Source organism: Mauremys reevesii, linkage group 25 (assembly GCF_016161935.1).
Source record: "Mauremys reevesii isolate NIE-2019 linkage group 25, ASM1616193v1, whole genome shotgun sequence".
NCBI classification, from domain to species: domain Eukaryota; kingdom Metazoa; phylum Chordata; order Testudines; family Geoemydidae; genus Mauremys; species Mauremys reevesii.
The window spans coordinates 2438759-2457901 of NC_052647.1; the positions used below are offsets into that span (position 1 = coordinate 2438759).

Genomic DNA, 19143 nt, shown 5'->3' on the forward strand with positions numbered 1-19143 from the left:
CTTTAAGAAGGATGGTCTCTTCTCCAAGGATTAAGAACCAGACAAGGCCTTTATTGGCTTCTGTTCCTGATTATCCAGACCCCACATGCCTGCTTTTATTCCTACCTGTTTGTGATTTAATAGACAGCAAGTCATGTTAAAAATAAATGAAAACTCCTTGCTCTTGGCTGTTTCCCTGTTGCACAGAATTATGGGGAATTGCCATTGATGTGGGAAGGTACTTGCAGTTCAAACTTCTTCCATCCTTATAACTTGGCAGAAAGAGACTCTGTGGTATTAGTCTGCCTTGGGCAACAGGTGGAGTTTTCAAGTAATCTCTCTTAAAATCACTGGATTAGCACCATTGGGCTCTTCTATTGCAATCCCTCTTCATTCAAAACTGAGAAAGGAATGGAACGCTGAGAAAGGAATAGAGCTGGCAGGCAGGCCAGGCCTCTGTGGCTATTCAGTGCGTGGGATGATAGAATGAAAGATAGTCCTGTTGGAGCAGGGCAGTACTCACATGTTGCTGTGGTGAGGAGTCATGTTGGCAACTTGCCATGAGCTGAAGGGCTGGCTCTAATATGAATAAATTGGAGGGGACTACTGACACCCCTGTTCTTAGTACTCTAGTGTGTCTCTGGAGGCTACAGGTCCCAAACTACAGCACCTTATTGTGATTAGAGCAGTCATGGACAATTTGCCAAACAACACACGTTGTGACAGAGCATTGCATGGCCTCTTGGACTATCTGCTCCACTCTACTGCCATGCAGGATAGTTCCCATGATACGTTCAGTACCCCAAATGTGGGTTTGTCCAGTACCTTCCATAGCAGATGATTCAGCATAAGTAGAAGGTTGCATGATCAGGAAGATTTTCCTGGTGTCTGTCCTGAATTCTGCCCTTACTGGAAGAGATTGGTTTAGTTACACTCCCAAATAGCTGTGTAAATGATTTCTCTCTGTCCTGGGTGTTGGCACCTTTCAGATGTCTTTAGGCAGGTATGTCCCTTCTCTGTCCTTGTTAGGGCTAACTTAAACAGTCTCAGTCTGACCTCATAACTGAGTCTCTCCAGTTTCTTCTCCTTAGTTTCTTCCAGTTTCTGGGTTTGCTGATAATGAGATGCCTAGAAATGTACACACTGTGCCAGCTCAGTTTGCACCATATCCCTTATTGTAGGTCCCCCTGGGTACCATTTTGAAAAGGAATATGGGTGCTTCTGAAAACGTTACCCATGGTCCCTGACCTGAGATTTATAGTATAACTTAGAAGCAATACAATGAAAGAATAACAAACTGTGAGGGGGAAGGGAGGGCAAGATGAGCAGCAAAGTTAACAACTGTAATGGGATGGCCCAGATCTGTTGTCCTTTTTCTGCCGTATCACACTGCCTGATTTGTCTGCTTCCCCCTCATCCCCAGCTTCTCCCAGTTTATTGCTGGTGGTTGCATTGATACCCAGAGGCCTTGGTCAGGGCCTTAATGTGCTAGGCACTCTACAGACAAGTGGACCGAAGGCAGTCCCTGTCCCCAAGTGCTCACAGTGCAGGGTTCTGATAGGAGGCGACAAGGCAACAGGAAAGATAGCTACATTTGCATAAGTAGTCTTGGGAGTTAAAGTAGTTTAGAATTGCACTTTGGGATGGGGGGCTGCTTCTGGGTGCTGAGGACAAGGGCACCCGGCATGAGCTATGCAGGGATTGTGCACTGCATCTTGTGAAGCTCTGTGACTCGCTAACAGCTGCTTTTCTTTTTCAGCTCAAAACCTCACAACATGCGAGGTCTGTGGTGCCTGCTTTGAGACCCGCAAAGGCCTGTCCAGCCACGCTCGCTCTCACCTTCGGCAGCTGGGCGTGGCAGAGTCCGAGAGCAGTGGAGCTCCCATCGACTTGCTCTATGAACTGATGAAGCAGAAGGGCAAACCTGACAGCAGCCCAATGTCCCCAACGCTCAGCAAAAAATCCAGCTCCCCCAAAGAAGGGACAGGCAGCTCCCCACGGCCAACACTGCTGTCTCTCAGCAAGACAGGCGACCGCTTGCCAGATCCCCCTGTGAACAAAGCGATCAAGTCCCCACCAGGCTTCTCTTCAAAGAGCCTTTCACAACCAGGATCCCCCCTCCTCAAAAAAGTGCCACCCACACTCTCAGGATCTCCCCCTCCAAAACACCCCGAGGACAAGACCCCCAAGTTGCCCCTGAGCCCTCTGCAGAGCTCTCCAAAAGCACAGTGGCCGCAGCCCGAGGAGGAAGGGCCCTTAAATCTAAGTGAGTCTCTTTACCTTTGGTGTTTCCCACTAGATATGTGGCAGGAGAGCTGAGTGTGTGGGAACTTGCTGACCAAAACTCAATGCTGCTGGCTTGTTGGGTAACCTGCTACAAGGCATCCCTTCGCTGTCATGTGGGGAGAATGGGTGCGGGGCTTTCCTGTCTTTCAGCCATGGGTGGGACTCAGTGTAGCTGTCAGCAGTTTTCCAACAAGGTCCCATAGGGGCTGCTGCCGTTTAATCTGGATACGTCTTGCAAACATCCACAGGGCAGTGAGTCCCAACTTGGTCCTGGACTACGTTCCGTGTGGCTTGCTGACAAGCATGCGCCTCCTTTCCTGTCTCTGGAGGATGAGTGCTAATCATAGCTCATTGTGGGAGGTGATTGTCATCTGTTTCTGATTTAGCTGGTGAGGGTTTCCTCGCTCCTTCTCTCCTCCCCCGCCCAAACAAATCTGGGTAAAGTAAGTGCCCCTGCTACACCTGCAGCTTTCCACTGCTCCCCCAGCTCCTACCATATTTCTATCCAGCCAGATAAGTGGAGCAGGCTGCCTCCTCAGAGACCCCTGCTGCTTTTGCTGTGTGTTTGTACCAGGGCAGCCAAATTGGTCGTCCATCTTGCTGTTTCTCTCCATGTGTGCAGCAGTCGTCCATCTTGCAGTTTCTCTCCATGTGTGCAGCAGCCATCTCCCCAGGCCTGTTCTGGGGGCTAAGCAAGTCTATCAGCTGTGCACCTGACCCCACTTATTCCTGGAGGGGAGTCCTAGGGGAGTTTCTAGAGGGCACCCTCCTGTAAGATGCCACTTGCTGCTTTCGAACTTTGTTCCTAGACTCTGTATAACTGTTCCCTGCAGTGCCCTGTGTCTGTTGGGAAGCAAAGGGCATTCTGGGATACAACAGCCAGTCGGGGAGGAATCCTAGTCAACTAGTTTGCCAACCAACTAGCTTTCCTTTTCTACAACATCTGAGCTGAGACACCCCATAAACCAGACTGAGTCAGTGCAGCGACTGTTCCAACGCATCGTGGTTGAGTTCTGAGAAGATTCTTCAGTTCTTCATAGAAAGCACAGGTGGATTTTTCTCAGCAGCTCTTGTCCAAACTGGGCTGCAGCAGTTCAGTGTCTGGTAACCCTGAACGAGAGGTGAGGCATCGGGTGCTGACTGCTTGTGGAATTGGCAACTGGAAATAGTCCTAAATACACACAACAAATTACCCACTCTCCTCCAGCACATGCACTCCACTCCTTGCTAGATCTCCTGCGTCAGGGCAGCCCATGGTTTTACACACTGTAAATGCTGCCATATCTAAGCTCAGCAGAGTATGGTTTGGAGCCTAACTTCTGTTACTTTTCAAGTAACGTTAGTTTTGATTTGACAGGATTAGACTCAACTTCTCTCTCTATGGAAGTGGACCAAAGCAGCACAAACTGTTGCATACTCCCCTTTCCCCAGGGTCCCGGGTATGACCTGGAGCGACCTTCTCTAGCACTAAATGGAGTTTGGCCTCTGTGGCACATCCAGTCCTCACCCTCTGCAGCAAGGTGGCAATCAGTCCTACTTGTGCTGATGTGTCTTGTCTATCGTCCATTTGGATCTGGACTTTCACAGACCAGCCATCCTACCCAGGCCCCTGCAGACGAACAGTTCCATGTCCCAGTCCCCCTTTCTATTGTTCATCAAGGTTTGTCATTCCAAATGGGTGACTGACCTTTATGTATCACTTAGTGAACTCTTCCACAGCCTAGTTTGCCTGAGCACTAAAGCCCTGAATCCAGGCGTATTAGATGTGGGTGATTCTGCTGCTCTTATTCTGCTGAAAGAAACAGTTGGGAAAGTGACTGTCCGCTTGACATGTTTGACTGTCTCATGCCCTGGCATCCTCATGTCCCAATCTTCCTTAGCCCAGTTATGACGACCAGGCCTAGACTTCTCAGTTATCCAAGTTATTGAGACAGCAGTGGGCAGTGCTCCCATTGATATTAGGGCTCCTGTGTTAACCTTCACCTAGGCTGCTGGGGTCTGGCTGGGCAATCTGGGGAAGAGCCATATACCTGAGTGCAGATTTCAAATCAAGAGGCTTGCCATTACCTTGACATCTTATGTGCTTGCTTGACATTCGTAGACTTGCATGGAAGAGACAGCCACTATAAGCACATATGGCAGTTTTTCTGCAGAAATGTGCATGAACTTTGTGAGCTTGTAGTGATCAATGCACCAGTTCTGCATGTGCTCAGTAACAATGTTCCAGTCTTCACTCTTAGTTGTTCAAGTGAGGGCTCTTTCCCTCAGAAAGTCCCAGCCCTCGTTAATCTCTTGGTGCCACCTGTGGGATAGCCTTGCCATGCTTGCCCTTGGGGAAGTCACCAACTTCATAAAATGAAATCCCTTTTAAAATCAGATCATGTTTAAAATTAGGTCTGAGATGTTCCTTACTACTTAGCAGGGATGGGGAAAGAGAATGCTCTGGAGCTGACTGTATTCAGTTCTGTACCAGTGTCAAAGGAGCACAGCTAGCGTGAGGAGCCTGTGCGCCCAGTGTGGTTTTAAGGTTTGGTATTGCAAAGAACTGGGGCTAGGGAACACCAGGCATTTAGAACTTACACCAAAGCTTTGGTTTTAGTCCCATCCTGTCACAAAATATTGGACTTTAAAATCACTCCATTCTGATTTATCTTCTTGCTTTTCCCAACGTTAAATCTGACCTGACTGTAGCAGCTGGTATCACTGGGGTCAGCCAAAGCTGAAACTAGAGCCTTATGCAATCTGACACTTTAGCATTCCGGCTTTCAAATGGTGTAAAGCGCTAATCTCTAAATTTAGCGATTCATGGGATATTGGCTATTGAAGTAATGTGGGAAGGACTGCTTAGCTGGAGGAGCAACACACAGGTTTTCAGGAACAGTAACATTCTCCAGAGGCTGCTCCTGGGCCAGCAAACACAAAATAAAATGTTGATCCCTGATTACTATGCACAGCCTTTGGCTACCACTTCGTAAAGCTGTTTGGCACATGTAAATGGAGACCCAGAAATGATGGAGAAGCCCTGAAAGTCAAGGTTTCTGATGGAATTCCAGCATAACCATCAGGGAGCAGCAGCAATGCTGCCTGGGCCAGCGTGATAATTTACCTTTCCTTTAGGGCTGCCTGTTTAAAATCTCTAGAGAACGCAGCATATAACCTCTTCACTGGAGAGACAACCCAGGCCACTTGAACCAAGTCCCTTGTGGGTTGTAACTGGTGCTTGAAAGACATTCTCCTCAGTGACCGTATGTATTATGATCGATGTGTTTTCTTTCCGCAGCTGTAGATAGTGACTCGGGCAAAGAAATTGACTGCCAGTTATGTGGTGCCTGGTTTGAAACCAGAAAGGGGTTATCGAGTCATGCTAGAGCCCACCTGAGACACCTGGGAGTGAATGATCCAGATGCTAAAGGCTCTCCAATTGATGTTTTAAATGACCTCATCCAAAGTGAAGACTTCAAAAGCCGTCTTTCCTCTCTCCTCCCTAGTGAGAGAAAATCATTAGTGGAGGCTGGGAGCTCGGACAGACCCAGCCCAAAGAGCACAGCAGCAGCACCTGCAACAGGCATGAAACAACCACCTCCACCAAGGCCTTTGGGCAAACAGCCAGCGATCCTCTCACCTCACTCCCTTCCACCATCCAAGAAACTGAAGCCACAAACCCACAGGTTGTCAGCTGAGGCCAGTCTGCAAAGAAAACAGGGTCTTTCCTCCAGCGCGTACTGGGCTTCAGATGCTGGGATGTCTCCACTCAACCTCTGTAGGTTCTCTCTCATCACTGCCTCCTCTTCCCTCCTCCTCTCCCCCTTGTTTACATTAAGCAAGGCCTGATGCCACTCCCTATCGAGCCTTCACCATTGTTTGGCTAAAGCAGGGAACTGGGCATCAAGACTCCTGGGTTTTGTTCCCAGTGCTGGGATGGAGTGTGGCCCAGGGGACTGGGAGTCAGGACTCCTGGGTTCTGTGTCAGGGCAATGACAGAGAATAAATGGCTCTTGGTCGCACGCCCTTTGCTTTTCCTTTTCCCCATAAAGTGCTCTCTCTCACCACTTTCTGAGCCAGCTTCTGTGTCCTTCCTCAGCCAGGCACACACACCATGTTCCTACCTCAGTCCTGAGTAGATAAAGAGCCCAGCCCCTTCCCTTCCAAGGTAACACCAGGCACCTGCTTGGGCACCATCCATTCAGGAATGAATCCTTGAGTCAAATGGGTTCTGACTGCTTGACCACCCAGATCAGGGAGGGGAGGCCAGGCTGTTTGGTGCTCTCATGTTGCAGAATGCCTGTTGCCTTGTGCAGGCTGAGCGCTCTCTCTGCTGCTCGATAGACAGGGACTGCTGCACTTTCTGTGGTACTCGGTGGCCTAACCTGTACAGTATGTCATGGTGACTCAGTGCCTGGACCCTGCTAGAAAACCCAGTGCTGGGTGTTTTCATCTTGGGTTGAAATTGCCCTGTCTGTCCTTGGCAGAGGGGGAATCAACCTCTCTTGTCCTTTCATTTCAGGCCAGCATTCATGAGGCCTTTGGCCTGAGTCTGGTCCCCATTCTGGGAGGGGGGTGTCTGTTTCCATTCTCCCCTTACCTTGGTGCAGAGAAGGAGGCAGGTTCTACCTTCGCCTTCAAATGGGGAAGGGTGATCAGTGACTGTGGCTAGTTTGTGCATTCTCTTCTCCATAAACTGGTGATTTAATGCTGACTGGCTGCTAAGCTTTCCCCCTTTCAAGCAGCCTGTAAGACGATGTGTAAGTTGCACCCACTCACCGCTAAGCATTTATCTCCAGGAGATTGCATGGCTCAGACTGCAGCTTGCTTATGGTGGCAAAAAATATATACTGCGTCGTGTTACTCCTCTTGCTCCTTCCAAGCACACACTGAATCAGGGTTTCCTGGATCATGCTGCAGGCAGGCAGATCTGCAGAAACCAAGTGGGGATGGGGTTAAGGATACATTGCATTTGAAGGAAGAGTGCTCAGCACTTCGATTAGCCAAAAATGACAAGGACGCCCACATTTGGTTTAGCTGCTTGGTGGACAGCAAGCCAGTGCGCGATACAAATCTGGGTTGCCGGGCTTCCTGGACAGATCATTCCAGTGTCTGTGGGAAGGAGATTCAAACAAACGTGGAATGTATGCCTTCATCCGGGCTCTAGCATGCCTGCAGGTCCCCTTCCTTTACTCAGCACCCAACACACATAGACACCCACCTCTAAAGCCTTGGGCAAGCAGGACATGCACACAAAGGAAGACACTGAAATGACTATTCTCCCAGGCCTCCTGGATCACAGCTCCTAACAAGGCCTCCAGCCATTGCGGTTGCTGTGTCTAGGCTCACCAAGAGGGCCTGCTCTCTGCCCTACCATCAAAGCCTGCTCTGTCCTCCCTGCACTGCCCCTGCCTATCGCATTTCCCAGGGATCGTTCAATGGTTTGATTCCGTTCGTTGAGTTTGTTCCGGGATCAGCTTTGCCATTGTCTTGACTTCTGGCGCGTGGCGTGTTTGCTTTGTGCTGTCTGGTTGGGGGGGATGAAATTGCTAGTGTCCCAGTGGCATAGGGCTGTGCCCGCCACGTGCTACAGTAAATGCACGTCTCCCCTCCTTGTTTCAGCCTCTGGATCGGAGCCCGTGAGGGATATCAGATGCGAGTTCTGTGGGGAGTACTTCGAGAACCGGAAGGGGCTGTCCAGCCATGCCAGGTCCCACCTGCGCCAGATGGGGGTGACCGAGTGGTATGTCAACGGCTCCCCGATCGACACGTTGCGGGAGATCCTCAAGCGCAGAGCTCAGCCCCGGGGTGGCAACACAAACCCACCAACCCCAGGGCAGAAAGCCATGACCAAGACCGTCATCGGCAGCATGGGATCGCTGGAGCCTCACAGCCCAGGAGAGATTCATGTGCCCTCCATGCCCAAAAAGGTCCAGCAGCCAGGAAGTCCCATGGGACACTCTCCTACCTCCTCCCCTCCCCCAACAGCCAGGAAGATGTTTCCAGGGATGGCCCCTCCCTCTTTTCAGAAGAAACTGAAACAAGACCAAATGAGAATGGAGATCAAGCGAGAGATGATGTCTGGGAGCTTCCACGGTGAGCCCCATCCATCCAACAGGACCTGGTCTCCACGGGAGGAGATGTCCCCCCTGAACCTCTGTAAGTGAGAGCAGCAGCACTCCTGCTAGCATGGTGGGGTGACTTTGACTTTAGTGATCACCTGCCATAGTAGACAAGAGCTTGGGGGGGTTGGGGAGATCAAATCAGTGTTTGGCCACAGCAGGGGACTGGGAGTCAGGACTCCTGGGTTCTGTTCCCAGCTCTGCCACTGGCCACTTCGGGCATGTTGTTTCCCGATCTGTTAATTGGAGATCACATTTATCTCTCATAGGGCAGGTGACAATGTTGGTAGCGTGGTTTGAGATCCTCAGGTGCCACATTATAGATGTGGCAGAATATTAGCAGCTATGTTTAATCATGTTTAACATGATGTCCCGGTGCCTCCTTGCTACAGAGATAGAAGGCTGCAATAGCAGAGGTATGGCTCGCCAGCCTTTGCTGTTAGATCTTCTGTGGCGTGCAGGTTGACGGGGCGGGGGTGGGGGTGCACCAGTCTGCAATGCCTGGTGAGCCTTCCAGTGATGTGGGGCTGGATGCTGCCTGGGGATTCTAGGCACTCCCTTCTCTGTCTCTGCTCCCTGCAGCCTCCCGTGCTGACCCCGTGAGGGATATCCGATGTGAGTTTTGTGGGGAGTACTTCGAGAACCGGAAGGGGCTGTCCAGCCATGCCCGGTCCCACCTGCGCCAGATGGGGGTGACCGAGTGGTCTGTCAATGGCTCACCCATCGACACGCTGCGGGAGATCCTCAAGAAGAAGTCCAAGCCCTGTATGATCAAGAAGGAGCCCCATACTTCCAGCATTGAGCCCCCCAAGCCGATGGCAGAGGAAGGTGCAGCCCTCAAGTCCCCTGGGAAAATGCTGCAGGCCATGTCCCTCTCCCCGCTGGGTGGAAGGACGGGAAAGCCCGGCCCCAGTGGTTCCAGCATGAGCCGGGAGATCTCGCTCTCGCCACTCACCAGCAAACCCCACGGGGGCTTCCTGACTCCACTCTCCACCAAGCGGCCACTGCAGGAAGATCGTCTTGGGGGCCATGGCGAAGTGAAGCAGAAGACCTACATCCAGACCGAGCTGCCCTTCAAAGCCAAGGCTGCTCATGACAAGCCTGCACACACATGTAAGTTGGGGCGGGGGCAGGCAGAGAGCTGTGCCAGGGCTCCATCATGGCGGGGGAGACAGGCAAAGAGCCCTGCAGGTGCTGTGTCCCTTCATAGAGGGTCCAGTGGAGTGCCATGCCAGGGCTCCATCCTATAGGGAGGGATGGGTGGGTGGAGAGCCCTGCTGAGCTGTATCCCAAGGAGAAGGGGACAGGTAGCACTCTGCTGGGGTGTTAACGCTTTCCTTCCCACTTCCCAGCAGAGAGACGTCCTGCTTTGTTGTCTCCTCCATTGCTGCCCCATCCCCAGAAACCAAGAGAGCGTAAAGGGACTTGGGGAGTCCACTGCTCTGGGCCTCAGATGTGGTGCCACAAACCTGCCATGTCACAAGAGCAACTTGTCTGGTATCAGAGAATGTTCTGAGCCCTTACCCCAGGTACATCTATACTGCAGCTGGGAGGCTGCTTCCCAGCACAGGTAGATGCACTAGCTCTGCTGAAGCTAGCATACTAACAATAGCAGTGTAGCTGGGGTAGCATGGGCGATGGCTCGCACTAGCACCTGTATACAAACCTGCCCACACCACCTGGTATATATCCAGGTGGCTAGTCAGAGCTGCCCACCTGTGCTATTCCTGGCTACACTGCTGTAAGAACTAGCCTCAGCAGAGCTAGCACATGTCTGTCTACCCATGCTGGGAAGTAGCCTCCCAGCTGCAGAGCAGACAAGACCAACATCCAGTAGGAGCTGGCTGAACAAGCAGTGAGAAGACCTCAGGGCACAGGCAGCAGGATTTAGTTTAGCCACCTCCCTACTGAGCTTGGCCTGGAAAGCCCCCTGCAGCTCTCAGTGGACTACAAAGACCTTTACCAGTGGTCTCTGGACACCGTATAGCCAAAGTAGCGCAATTCGCTACTGGGTAGCCTGGGATAGTGGTCTGTGACCCACAGAATGGCCAACAATCATCATGCAGCCCACTCCATCCCACAGCCCTCTGCAGATGCAAAGGATTGTGGGGAGTTGGGTCACAAGACAATTCCAGCCATTTTGTAGGTTACAGACAGTAAGAGGTGTAAGCTCCAAAGCAGATTCCACAGCCTATGGAAATGCTGCCCCCTCACACACACCCCCACTGCCCCAGACCGACCCCGCGGAGGAGGAGGATTGGGGAGAGGGCCAGAGAGCAAGCAACTCCTTCCTGTTGGATCCTAGCACCCCAGTGTTTCTCTGCTTTCCAGCTGCTGCAAGGTGCCCTGCTGGCTGCCAGCTTCTTCCCAGACCCTCTGCAAGCTTTCACTCCCTGCTTTCTCTGTCTCCAGCCAGTGAAGCCTGCTGCGAGCTCTGTGGCCTCTACTTCGAGAACCGCAAGGCACTGGCCAGCCATGCTCGGGCTCATCTGCGGCAGTTTGGTGTGACTGAATGGTGCGTGAATGGCTCACCCATAGAGACGCTGAGCGAGTGGATCAAGCACAGGCCCCAGAAGGCCGGAGCCTATCGCAGCTACATCCAGGGGGGCCGGCCCTTCACCAAGAAGTTCCGCAACTCGTCCCACTCACGGGAGCAGGACAGCACAGGGAAGAGGCTGCCCCTGGGCCTGCAGCCAGGCGCCATGCCCCTCATGAGCAAGAGCCTGGTGGGCGAGATGGGGCACAGTGAGCACAGCAAACTCCTGGATAGGGGCAGTGGTGGGGGTGGCGAGCGGCCCATGGTCACCTCTCCCCTGTCACTGGTGAAGGTGGAGGAGCATCGCCAGAACATCAACAGTGAGTTGGGAGCCGCCTCTTATTGCCCCAAATTCACTGCCAAGCAGGAGCATGCGAACACTTTTAACCTGGGGTCCCTCTGGGGATGCTGTGGGCTGGCAAAGCTTGGGAGACTCTTGTCCAGAACACTACCCCTGGAGGGAGGGAAGGATGAGCCCACAGGTGGGCAGTCAGCATCCTTTGTTTTCTGTCCTCTCTTCCCAGCCAATCCACCACATGATGACACAGTTCCTGTTGGTGAGAAGTGGTGGGATCCATGGGCAGCAAATGAAGCTTCCCCTTGGGGATGCTAGCCCCCTGCCCTGGCTCTTCTGGCCAAGGCCACACCTCCACTTGCTGCTCTCAGCCCTCCTGTGGCTCCTGGGTCGGGGGCCTGAGAGCTTATCATAGAATCATAGAATATCGGGGTTGGAAGGGACCTCAGGAGGTCATCTAGTCCAGCCCCCTGCTCAAAGCAGGATCAGACCCCAGTCAGCTGGGACCATGATGAAAAGAATTCAAAGCCTGGAGCCTCTTGCTCCCCCCCACAGTGGCAGAGCTCTGAGTTTGGAGCCCCTCCCCTGTTCTGCCCATGGCCCCATGCCATTCCGCCCTGAGGCCGTGGTGGGGGGAGATTTTTCCAGGGACTCCAAATTGCCAGAGGCCCCTGGGCACAGGCCCCATGGGCCAGTGCAATAATCCACCACTGCCTTTCCTCTCCCCCATGCCCCCCAACCATTACTCACCGCCCATGGTGGGATTACACGGCCAGTCCCCTGGGATGGGAAGCGGGGGGAGGGGAAGGGGGGCATCGTAGGCCGTTGCAGCTCAGCATCAAGCTTGTAGCCTGGGTGACATGTGCCTGCATATGGTGCTGTGTTCTGAAGATGCCTCTTCTGTCCTAGAGTTTGAACGAAGACAAGCCAAACCCCCAGAGGCCTCCCTCGCCCGAGAGGAGGAGGCCAGCGACTTCCAGCAGAAAATGGAGGAAGCTCGCCAGCCAGCACCCAGGATGAGACCAGTGCCCTCACTGGTCCCCAGGCCTCCACAGACATCCTTGGTGAAATTTGTGGGTAACATCTACACCCTGAAGTGCAGGTATGTCTACAGAGAGGGATCCATGCTCCCCCATCCGGAGTGCTGGATGGCACTCAGTCCACAGCACCCTCTCCTTGAGGGCATGGACTCCTGGCAGTGACTGTGCAGTACATGCAGAGACACCCCCACCTATGTATAGTGTTTCACAGTGATTCCTAATGCCAGCAGCTGTCCCTCAGCCTGCCATCAGTGCCTTTAGTCTTAGAGCCCTTTCATACTGTGGAATGACAGCCAGTCCTGGCTATGGGACCTCTCTTCCTTTAAGTTCCTTCCCAGTATTTGCCTGCGTGGAGTTTAAGGTAACGTTTGGTTTCCAGAAAGGGCCATGTCTGTCTTTGTCTGGTGCTGAGGTCAGTGGTAGCTTCTTCCCCGAGACTGGCTTCTCTGGATGCCTGACAGTCAATGCAAAGTCTTGACAGTTAATTAAACAACCTCCTCTGATGCACTGCGCATATCTGCGTCCTCTCTCCCCATTTATTTGCTCCTTAGAGTTGGGCTGCAGTGCCCAGAACAATGGGGTTGGTCCCAACTGGAGCCATAATAGAAATATTCAATGAGTGTCTCATCCAGGGTCTGATATTGTTCCCCCTTCCCCTTCCCTGGGTGCAGGTTCTGCGAGGTGGAGTTCCAGGGCCCTCTCTCCATCCAGGAGGAGTGGGTGCGACATCTCCAGCGACACATCCTGGAAATGAATTTCTCCAAAGCCGACCCCTTGTGCAGTGAGCCAGAGGCCCCCGAGGTGCAGGCCGTAGCTGAGGCTCAGTAACGGAGCCCGCTGGCCGGCGTCCCTCTGCCCCTCTCTTGTACGAGCACGTTTCCAAAGGAGCACGCTGAAGGACTCTGCTGCAGACGGTTACCAAAGGGAAGTAGCTAAATTCTTACTGCTGGGCTCTGCAGCCTCCCGGAGCCCAGCTTCCCCTGTGCTGACTCACATTGCATGGGAGTGCCAGCGTTGAGCACTACGTGACATAAGACATTCTTCTGGGGGAGACAACCGTTACAGACTGGAGATGGGACCCCATGGGGTTCCCATGAAGCAGGCAAGGAGGCTGCTGCACGGAATCCTGATGGGTGTGAAATGAGACTCATTTTCCCAGCCGGGAACGGGAGCTCCCTGCAAAAGGGGATGAATGTGGGGATCCCTCTTTCCCGCTAATGAATGCAGATTAGTCCAGAGACTCTGGTCCAGGGAGGGGAGTGCGTGTTTGCTCTGCTGCGATTCAGGTTTCTATGAGAATTGCGAACGTGACAGTCCATCAGGCCATATGTAACAAGATAGGGAGAGAGGAGAAAGCTACTCTGTCTGTGATGGTGAATGTTGTTAATTATGTATATGGCCCTAGAGTTAATGTATATTCGATTCCTTAGACGATGATTAATTTAGTTCACATAGATGTCAGAGTCCATTCTTACTGAGTTGCGCTGCATGTTACCCATCCCCCTCCCCCAGACAATACATCATTGGTCAACTTCATCCCACACATTAAATGGCAAGTCATGGATTTACTGATCCTCCACCTGTCTCGTAATGTCTACATTCATTCTTTCCCTCCCCACAACTTCTTGCTGTCCAGTTGTCGTCCTAACCATTTCACTTGAGATTGTGCAGTGCCCCGCGGGTTCCTGTTGCTGTTAGCTTCCCGTGGCGGTGACCCAACACTACCAGAGGGGGTAGCTTTAGGCTGCACGCTGCCTTCCTTTCCTTTCTTAGCCTTCGATTGTAGAATGTCTTAAGATCTCTGCAGTGCGACCTCCCGCCCCACCTGTCTGAAGGGTGGGTGCGTAAACTCCTGACTGAGTTCAGGTGTGTAAATACCAGCTAAGTCTATCCCAGGAGGCATGACAGCAGGCATGGGCTTCCAGGGTTCTTTGGTGAAGTGCTGAGTGATACTAACACTTTTCCTGCCAATTCAGACTCCAAAACAGCAACAGTGGCAGTCGCCAGCTCTCTCCAGGAGAACCTGGACGTTCTCCACACAGCCCTGCTCGCTGTTGCTTTTTATGTCTAGCTGCATAGAACCTCGACTTTTTTAACTCTAGTTTTGTGTAGAAATAACGAGCATTCATTTTTATTTGGAATCCTAAGCTGAGCAGAGCTTGGAGGGAATTTACCTTTTAACTTTTTTCATTGGGCATATTCTGGTTATTAATGTACCTAGGAATATGTAAATTAGATTAAACTTCTCTTCTGGAAACTAAGCCAAGCATCCTACAGTGTGTGCATTTATATTATCCAGACAGAAAGGAGGGGGAATCGGATGTTGTTTGCACAGGGGACCATCACAATTTAAGAGGCAAAATTCCTTCTGTGATGCTTTGATAGATAAACCCAGTTGAGAGTTTTCTATGAATTGTTACTCTTTATTTACTGACCATAATAAGTCAGCTTGGGAAGATTTGCTTTTAGGAATTTCTGTTTTTCCAAGTATCTTTAGATTTTTTCACTAGCAGGAAATCTCCCCCACCGCTCCCATTACTGGTTCAGAATGGAATGGCTGCAGAAGGCAACTCAAACCAGAGTCAGCAAAACCATGTAACCGTAATTCACATTTCTTCACTGCAGTGATGGGCACCAATTTCAATTCATAAACTCTGATCCTAGAAGTGATCGCTATGACTGATCTGACCAGCTGTATCCAGAGACTAGAATTTTTTGTAGGAGCTAGATAACAGCAGGTTGTCTAGACAGAGCTAATCTCATAAAAATCAATCATTAAACACCAGTTTAAACTTTTCACTCACATGATAACCGAGCTGCCCAGAAGGGAATGGGTAGCAGTGCCTCTGCCTAGTGCAGGTGTCTGAAGGCAGCCAGCAATGAGAATCCATCCATGGAGACTCTCCGCGAGTTCGTGCAACACAAAGCTAAGGCCTGTCCACGTTGCAAGGAGCTCAGAAACTTATAGAAGGGCCCCTAGGAATGCTAGCTTCAGCCTCTGTGCATTTCATCAAGGTCAAGGCCTCCCTCCAGCCATATGGAATAGGCAAGGGAATTTCAGCCAGTGACTCCTGTATCTTGTAGTTGAGCTGGAGCTTGTATTCTGCTGAGAGCTGGGATTGTCGATTAATCTCACCTACTATAGGAAACCATGTCTGTTTTCTCTGCTGCTGCCTCCTGCTCCGTGGGAATGGGTTGGGCAGAAAAAAGTCAGGTCTGATTTCTCTGATCCCCTGTGGAGGCCCTGAGTTGAAGTGAACTGAGCCAGCCTCCTAAGGCATTTCCCACCTCCAAGCCATGTGTATGCTTGGAAAAAAGGTGTAATATCCTCACAGAGCCAGGGCAAAGGTGGAGTGTTTCCTAGGGGCAGCTGGTCAAAGTGAACCCTTGAGCACGTAACCCCAGAAAGCTTTGCAGCTTACCTCTCTCCCTGCTCCCGGTGTTCCACATGGCTGGTCCAGCTGCTCTCTTTGGAGAGGGGTGACTTTCGGCCCAGCAGGAGTTTGGATTTGAATAAACTCTTTGGTTACCATTACATTGACCAGTCAGTTGTGTTTTGGGGAGGTTGCATAATTCTCCCTGCTGAGCCTCATTCTCAGAACTCCCCCTGACTTTTGTTAAACACACACCAGGAAGTACAGTGAAAGCCTCTGAAACTGTGCGCTTTGAGTTTTTCTTATTCCCTAGAGCTGTCCAAGGGAAAGATTCCATGGCATTGATTGTAGTTTGGGGTCTTGTCCAAATCTCCTTTTCCCTTTGACAAAACACAAAGAAAAGTCATAAGGCTGGACAAGGCAGCGTCTCTTCTTGCTGGGAGGTTACCAGTGTGGTAAGCAACTTTAGCAGTGCCCCTGAGAGCTGGCCAGCTGTTACCAGGATTGGGCTCTTTGAAGCACTACCACCCAACATGCTGCTATGATAAAGGCAGGCTCAATGTGGAGTTGATGTGATGGCTGAGCCTCTCTTCAGGTGACAAGGAGGGGAGGAGAGTGACACGCAAGGGAGAGTGTGGCCACCAGAACTAGATTGGTCTATATATCAGAGGGATAAATATTAGGGAGGGAGAGGAATTATTTAAGCTTAGTACCAATGTGGACACAAGAACAAATGGATATAAACTGGACACTAGGAGGTTTAGACTTGAAATTAGACAAAGGTTTCTAACCATTAGAGGAGTGAAGTTCTGGAACAGCCTTCCAAGGAGAGTAGTGGGGGCAAAAGACATATCTGGCTTTTAAGACTAAGCTTGATAAGTTTATGGAGGGGATGGTATGATGGGAGAGCCTAATTTTGGCAATTAATTTGGTAATTGATCTTTGATTATCAGCAGGTAAGTATACCCAGTGGTCTGTGATGGGATGTTAGATGGGGTGGGATCTGAGTTACTACAGAGAATTTTTTCCTGGGTGCTGGCTGGTGAGTCTTGCCCACATGCTCAGGGTTTAACTGATCACCATATTTGGGGTCGGGAAGGAATTTTCCTCAAGGGCAGATTGGCAGAGGCCCTGGAGGTTTTTTCCCTTCCTCTGCAGCATGGGGCACGGGTCACTTGCTGGAGGATTCTCTGCAGCTTGAGGTCTTCCAACCTCAGCTTGAGGTCTTCCAACCACAATTTGAGGACTTCAATAACTCAGACATAGGTTAGGGATTTGTTACAGGAGTGGGTGGGTGAGATTCTGTGGCCTGCATTGTGTAGGAGGTCAGACTAGATGATCATTAAGTCTATGGTGGGCAGGACTCCGCCAAATCAGATAGGAGGGGAGCTGCTGCTTGTGCTGGCCCAGGCAGATAAGGGCATATTTTGGGAGCAGAAGAGAGAGGTTGAGGTTGCAGAGCTGCAGCCTGATAGCACTGCTCGCTCACTTCCCTGTTTTTCAGTAGAGCTGAGCTCTTCAGTTTGCAACCTCCAGTCATTAAGGAACCCAGGAAGGAGGCAATAGCCTCATCTCCTCAGAGCTACCCAACAAAACACTCTTCCAGGGATTCCAGTCAGATCACCTTTATAGAATCACTCAGCACACCATTGTGCCACCTGTGACCTTGGGCATGGGGGGGACAGGTGTTAGCAATCCCAAACTGGTGTGTGTGTGTGGGGGGGGTGTTTTACCTTTAAACACAGCCAGCTGATGCAGGGCTTTGTATTGCCAGCTTCTGCTTAGTGTTAGAGACCATGCTGTGCTCTGGTTACCCTTCACTTGCTTTCAGCAATTAAAATCCAGGCCTCTTGCACAACACAACCCACTGTGCAGCTGCACACGCTGGCTGGAATATGTGACGGACTCCAGCTCCTGCAGGGGTGGAGATGATAAAAAATCAGAGAAGAGTTTGAATCTCACTGCATTGCTGCAAGGGCATAGGGGAGCCAACAGGGTCCACAGGAAATCCACTGGAGTTTGGCAGGAGAAGCCCAAGACAACCATCCGTCTGGGAAGGGGGTTGGGTGCAAAGGCTGAAGGGAGCAGCTGTGGAAGGGGATGTATAGTGCAAGCAGAGATGACCTGTAACTCTTGATGGGGGTATCACAATTTAAAGGTTGGGGGATGGCACATTACACCCCACATGTTGCCTCTGGTCTTTTCCCAATCCTCCAATGCCCCCCACAGATTCTCCAAGCTGGCACCACCTTGCCCCCTATCATCTCTCAGCACTTGCCACACTTACCTCTCCCATTGCTTCCGTGTTGCAGGCACAGCGCAGGCTGGGTTAAGTTCCAGACACCTACCACCTGAGCAGCTGTGGGCGAGGAAGGGACGGGAATCAGAGGGCTTCCCTCTGGCCAAGCTATGCTGCCACCCCATCACTCTTGCCTTCTCCAGGCACCTCCTAGCAGGCCCCAGAGGGAGCACTAGAGGCTGGTGCCTTTCCCAGGCACATCCCCCTCAGCCATGCTCAGCTCAACTCTCACCCTGGCAGAAATCTGGGAGAGGAGGGTGACCCCACCTGCCCACCATGAGTCACCATGAGTCATGATGCACTGTTCTCTCACCACTCCAGTCATTGGACACTAATAGAGATGACAAGTCAATCTTATTGTTCAGAATTGGCTTGTCCTTGTTGTGATCCTTTCCCCTGCTCCCCAAGTCATATGGCCACAGCCCCACCTCTGTATCCAAGGGCTGGGACCCTTCAGGCTCTGCAGCCACCATGATACTTTGTGGGGACTCAAGAATACAGCATCTCCTGTATATGTCACTCTGGCTGGGTAGCACAGTCCTTCCTTCTCTTGCAGTGAAGCCATCTCCCAGCCGACTGCGGAGATGGCCACTTGGAGCCATGGGTTTCAGCTGACGCACAGGGTGTCCAAGGGCCAGGTGAGAGGCTGCCCCTCTACCCTCCTTAGCATATTTGTTATCAGGCAGGGGTATTCCTAGCACTAGAACGTGGCCAATGAGGCACTTGTTCCTCCCAGCTAAATGCCAAGGTGTGGCTTAAGACCTGTGCCTTTTGTTTCTGTCCTTGCGGCCCTTTTTGCCACTGGAGGCCCCATAAGACCTGCACATGCCCCCTGGCTCCCTAATCTCCTCCTGGTCCACATGCAGGCCGGGGTTTCTTGCTAACCTGGTTTCTGGACCTGTTGGCAGTATCTGCCTGGAAGATTTTCCAGCTGGTCCCTCCAGGAGGCACTAAACACCTCATCCACAGGATTTACATCTCACGGACCGTGTGTGTGTTCGGCTCCGGAGTGTGGCCAGCCTGCCAGAGGCCAAACAGCAGGCAAGCAAACAACTATGGGCAATGCGGGGTGGCCAGTGCACAGTGCTCCTCCAACTTCTGGGGAAGAGGTAGTACCTGATTCACTGCCCCAGGCACATGCAGATAGAATACTTCGTCTTCACCCTCAGTCTGAGGCTTGGACTACACTACACTGTTAGGTCATTGTAAGCACCTTGTTCATCCTATTTG

General features: G+C 51.6%; 1 protein-coding gene across 7 annotated transcripts in view; it reads left to right on the top strand.

The window, feature by feature from the left end:
* Positions 1–14649, top strand: part of WIZ (WIZ zinc finger) — a 151894-nt gene extending 137245 nt beyond the window's left edge. For 5 of the 7 annotated variants that reach the window (XM_039513948.1, XM_039513949.1, XM_039513954.1 and 2 more), the window contains 7 exons: positions 1739–2245; positions 5546–6025; positions 7870–8406; positions 8952–9482; positions 10782–11225; positions 12110–12302; positions 12912–14649. In XM_039513948.1, coding sequence (XP_039369882.1) covers positions 1739–2245; positions 5546–6025; positions 7870–8406; positions 8952–9482; positions 10782–11225; positions 12110–12302; positions 12912–13068 — 2849 coding nt within the window. In that variant the 3' untranslated portion in view covers positions 13069–14649. The remainder of the gene's footprint in view (positions 1–1738; positions 2246–5545; positions 6026–7869; positions 8407–8951; positions 9483–10781; positions 11226–12109; positions 12303–12911) is intronic. The other 2 variants (XM_039513950.1, XM_039513951.1) reach the window with 2 other exon arrangements.
* Positions 14650–19143: the final 4494 nt, after the last annotated feature.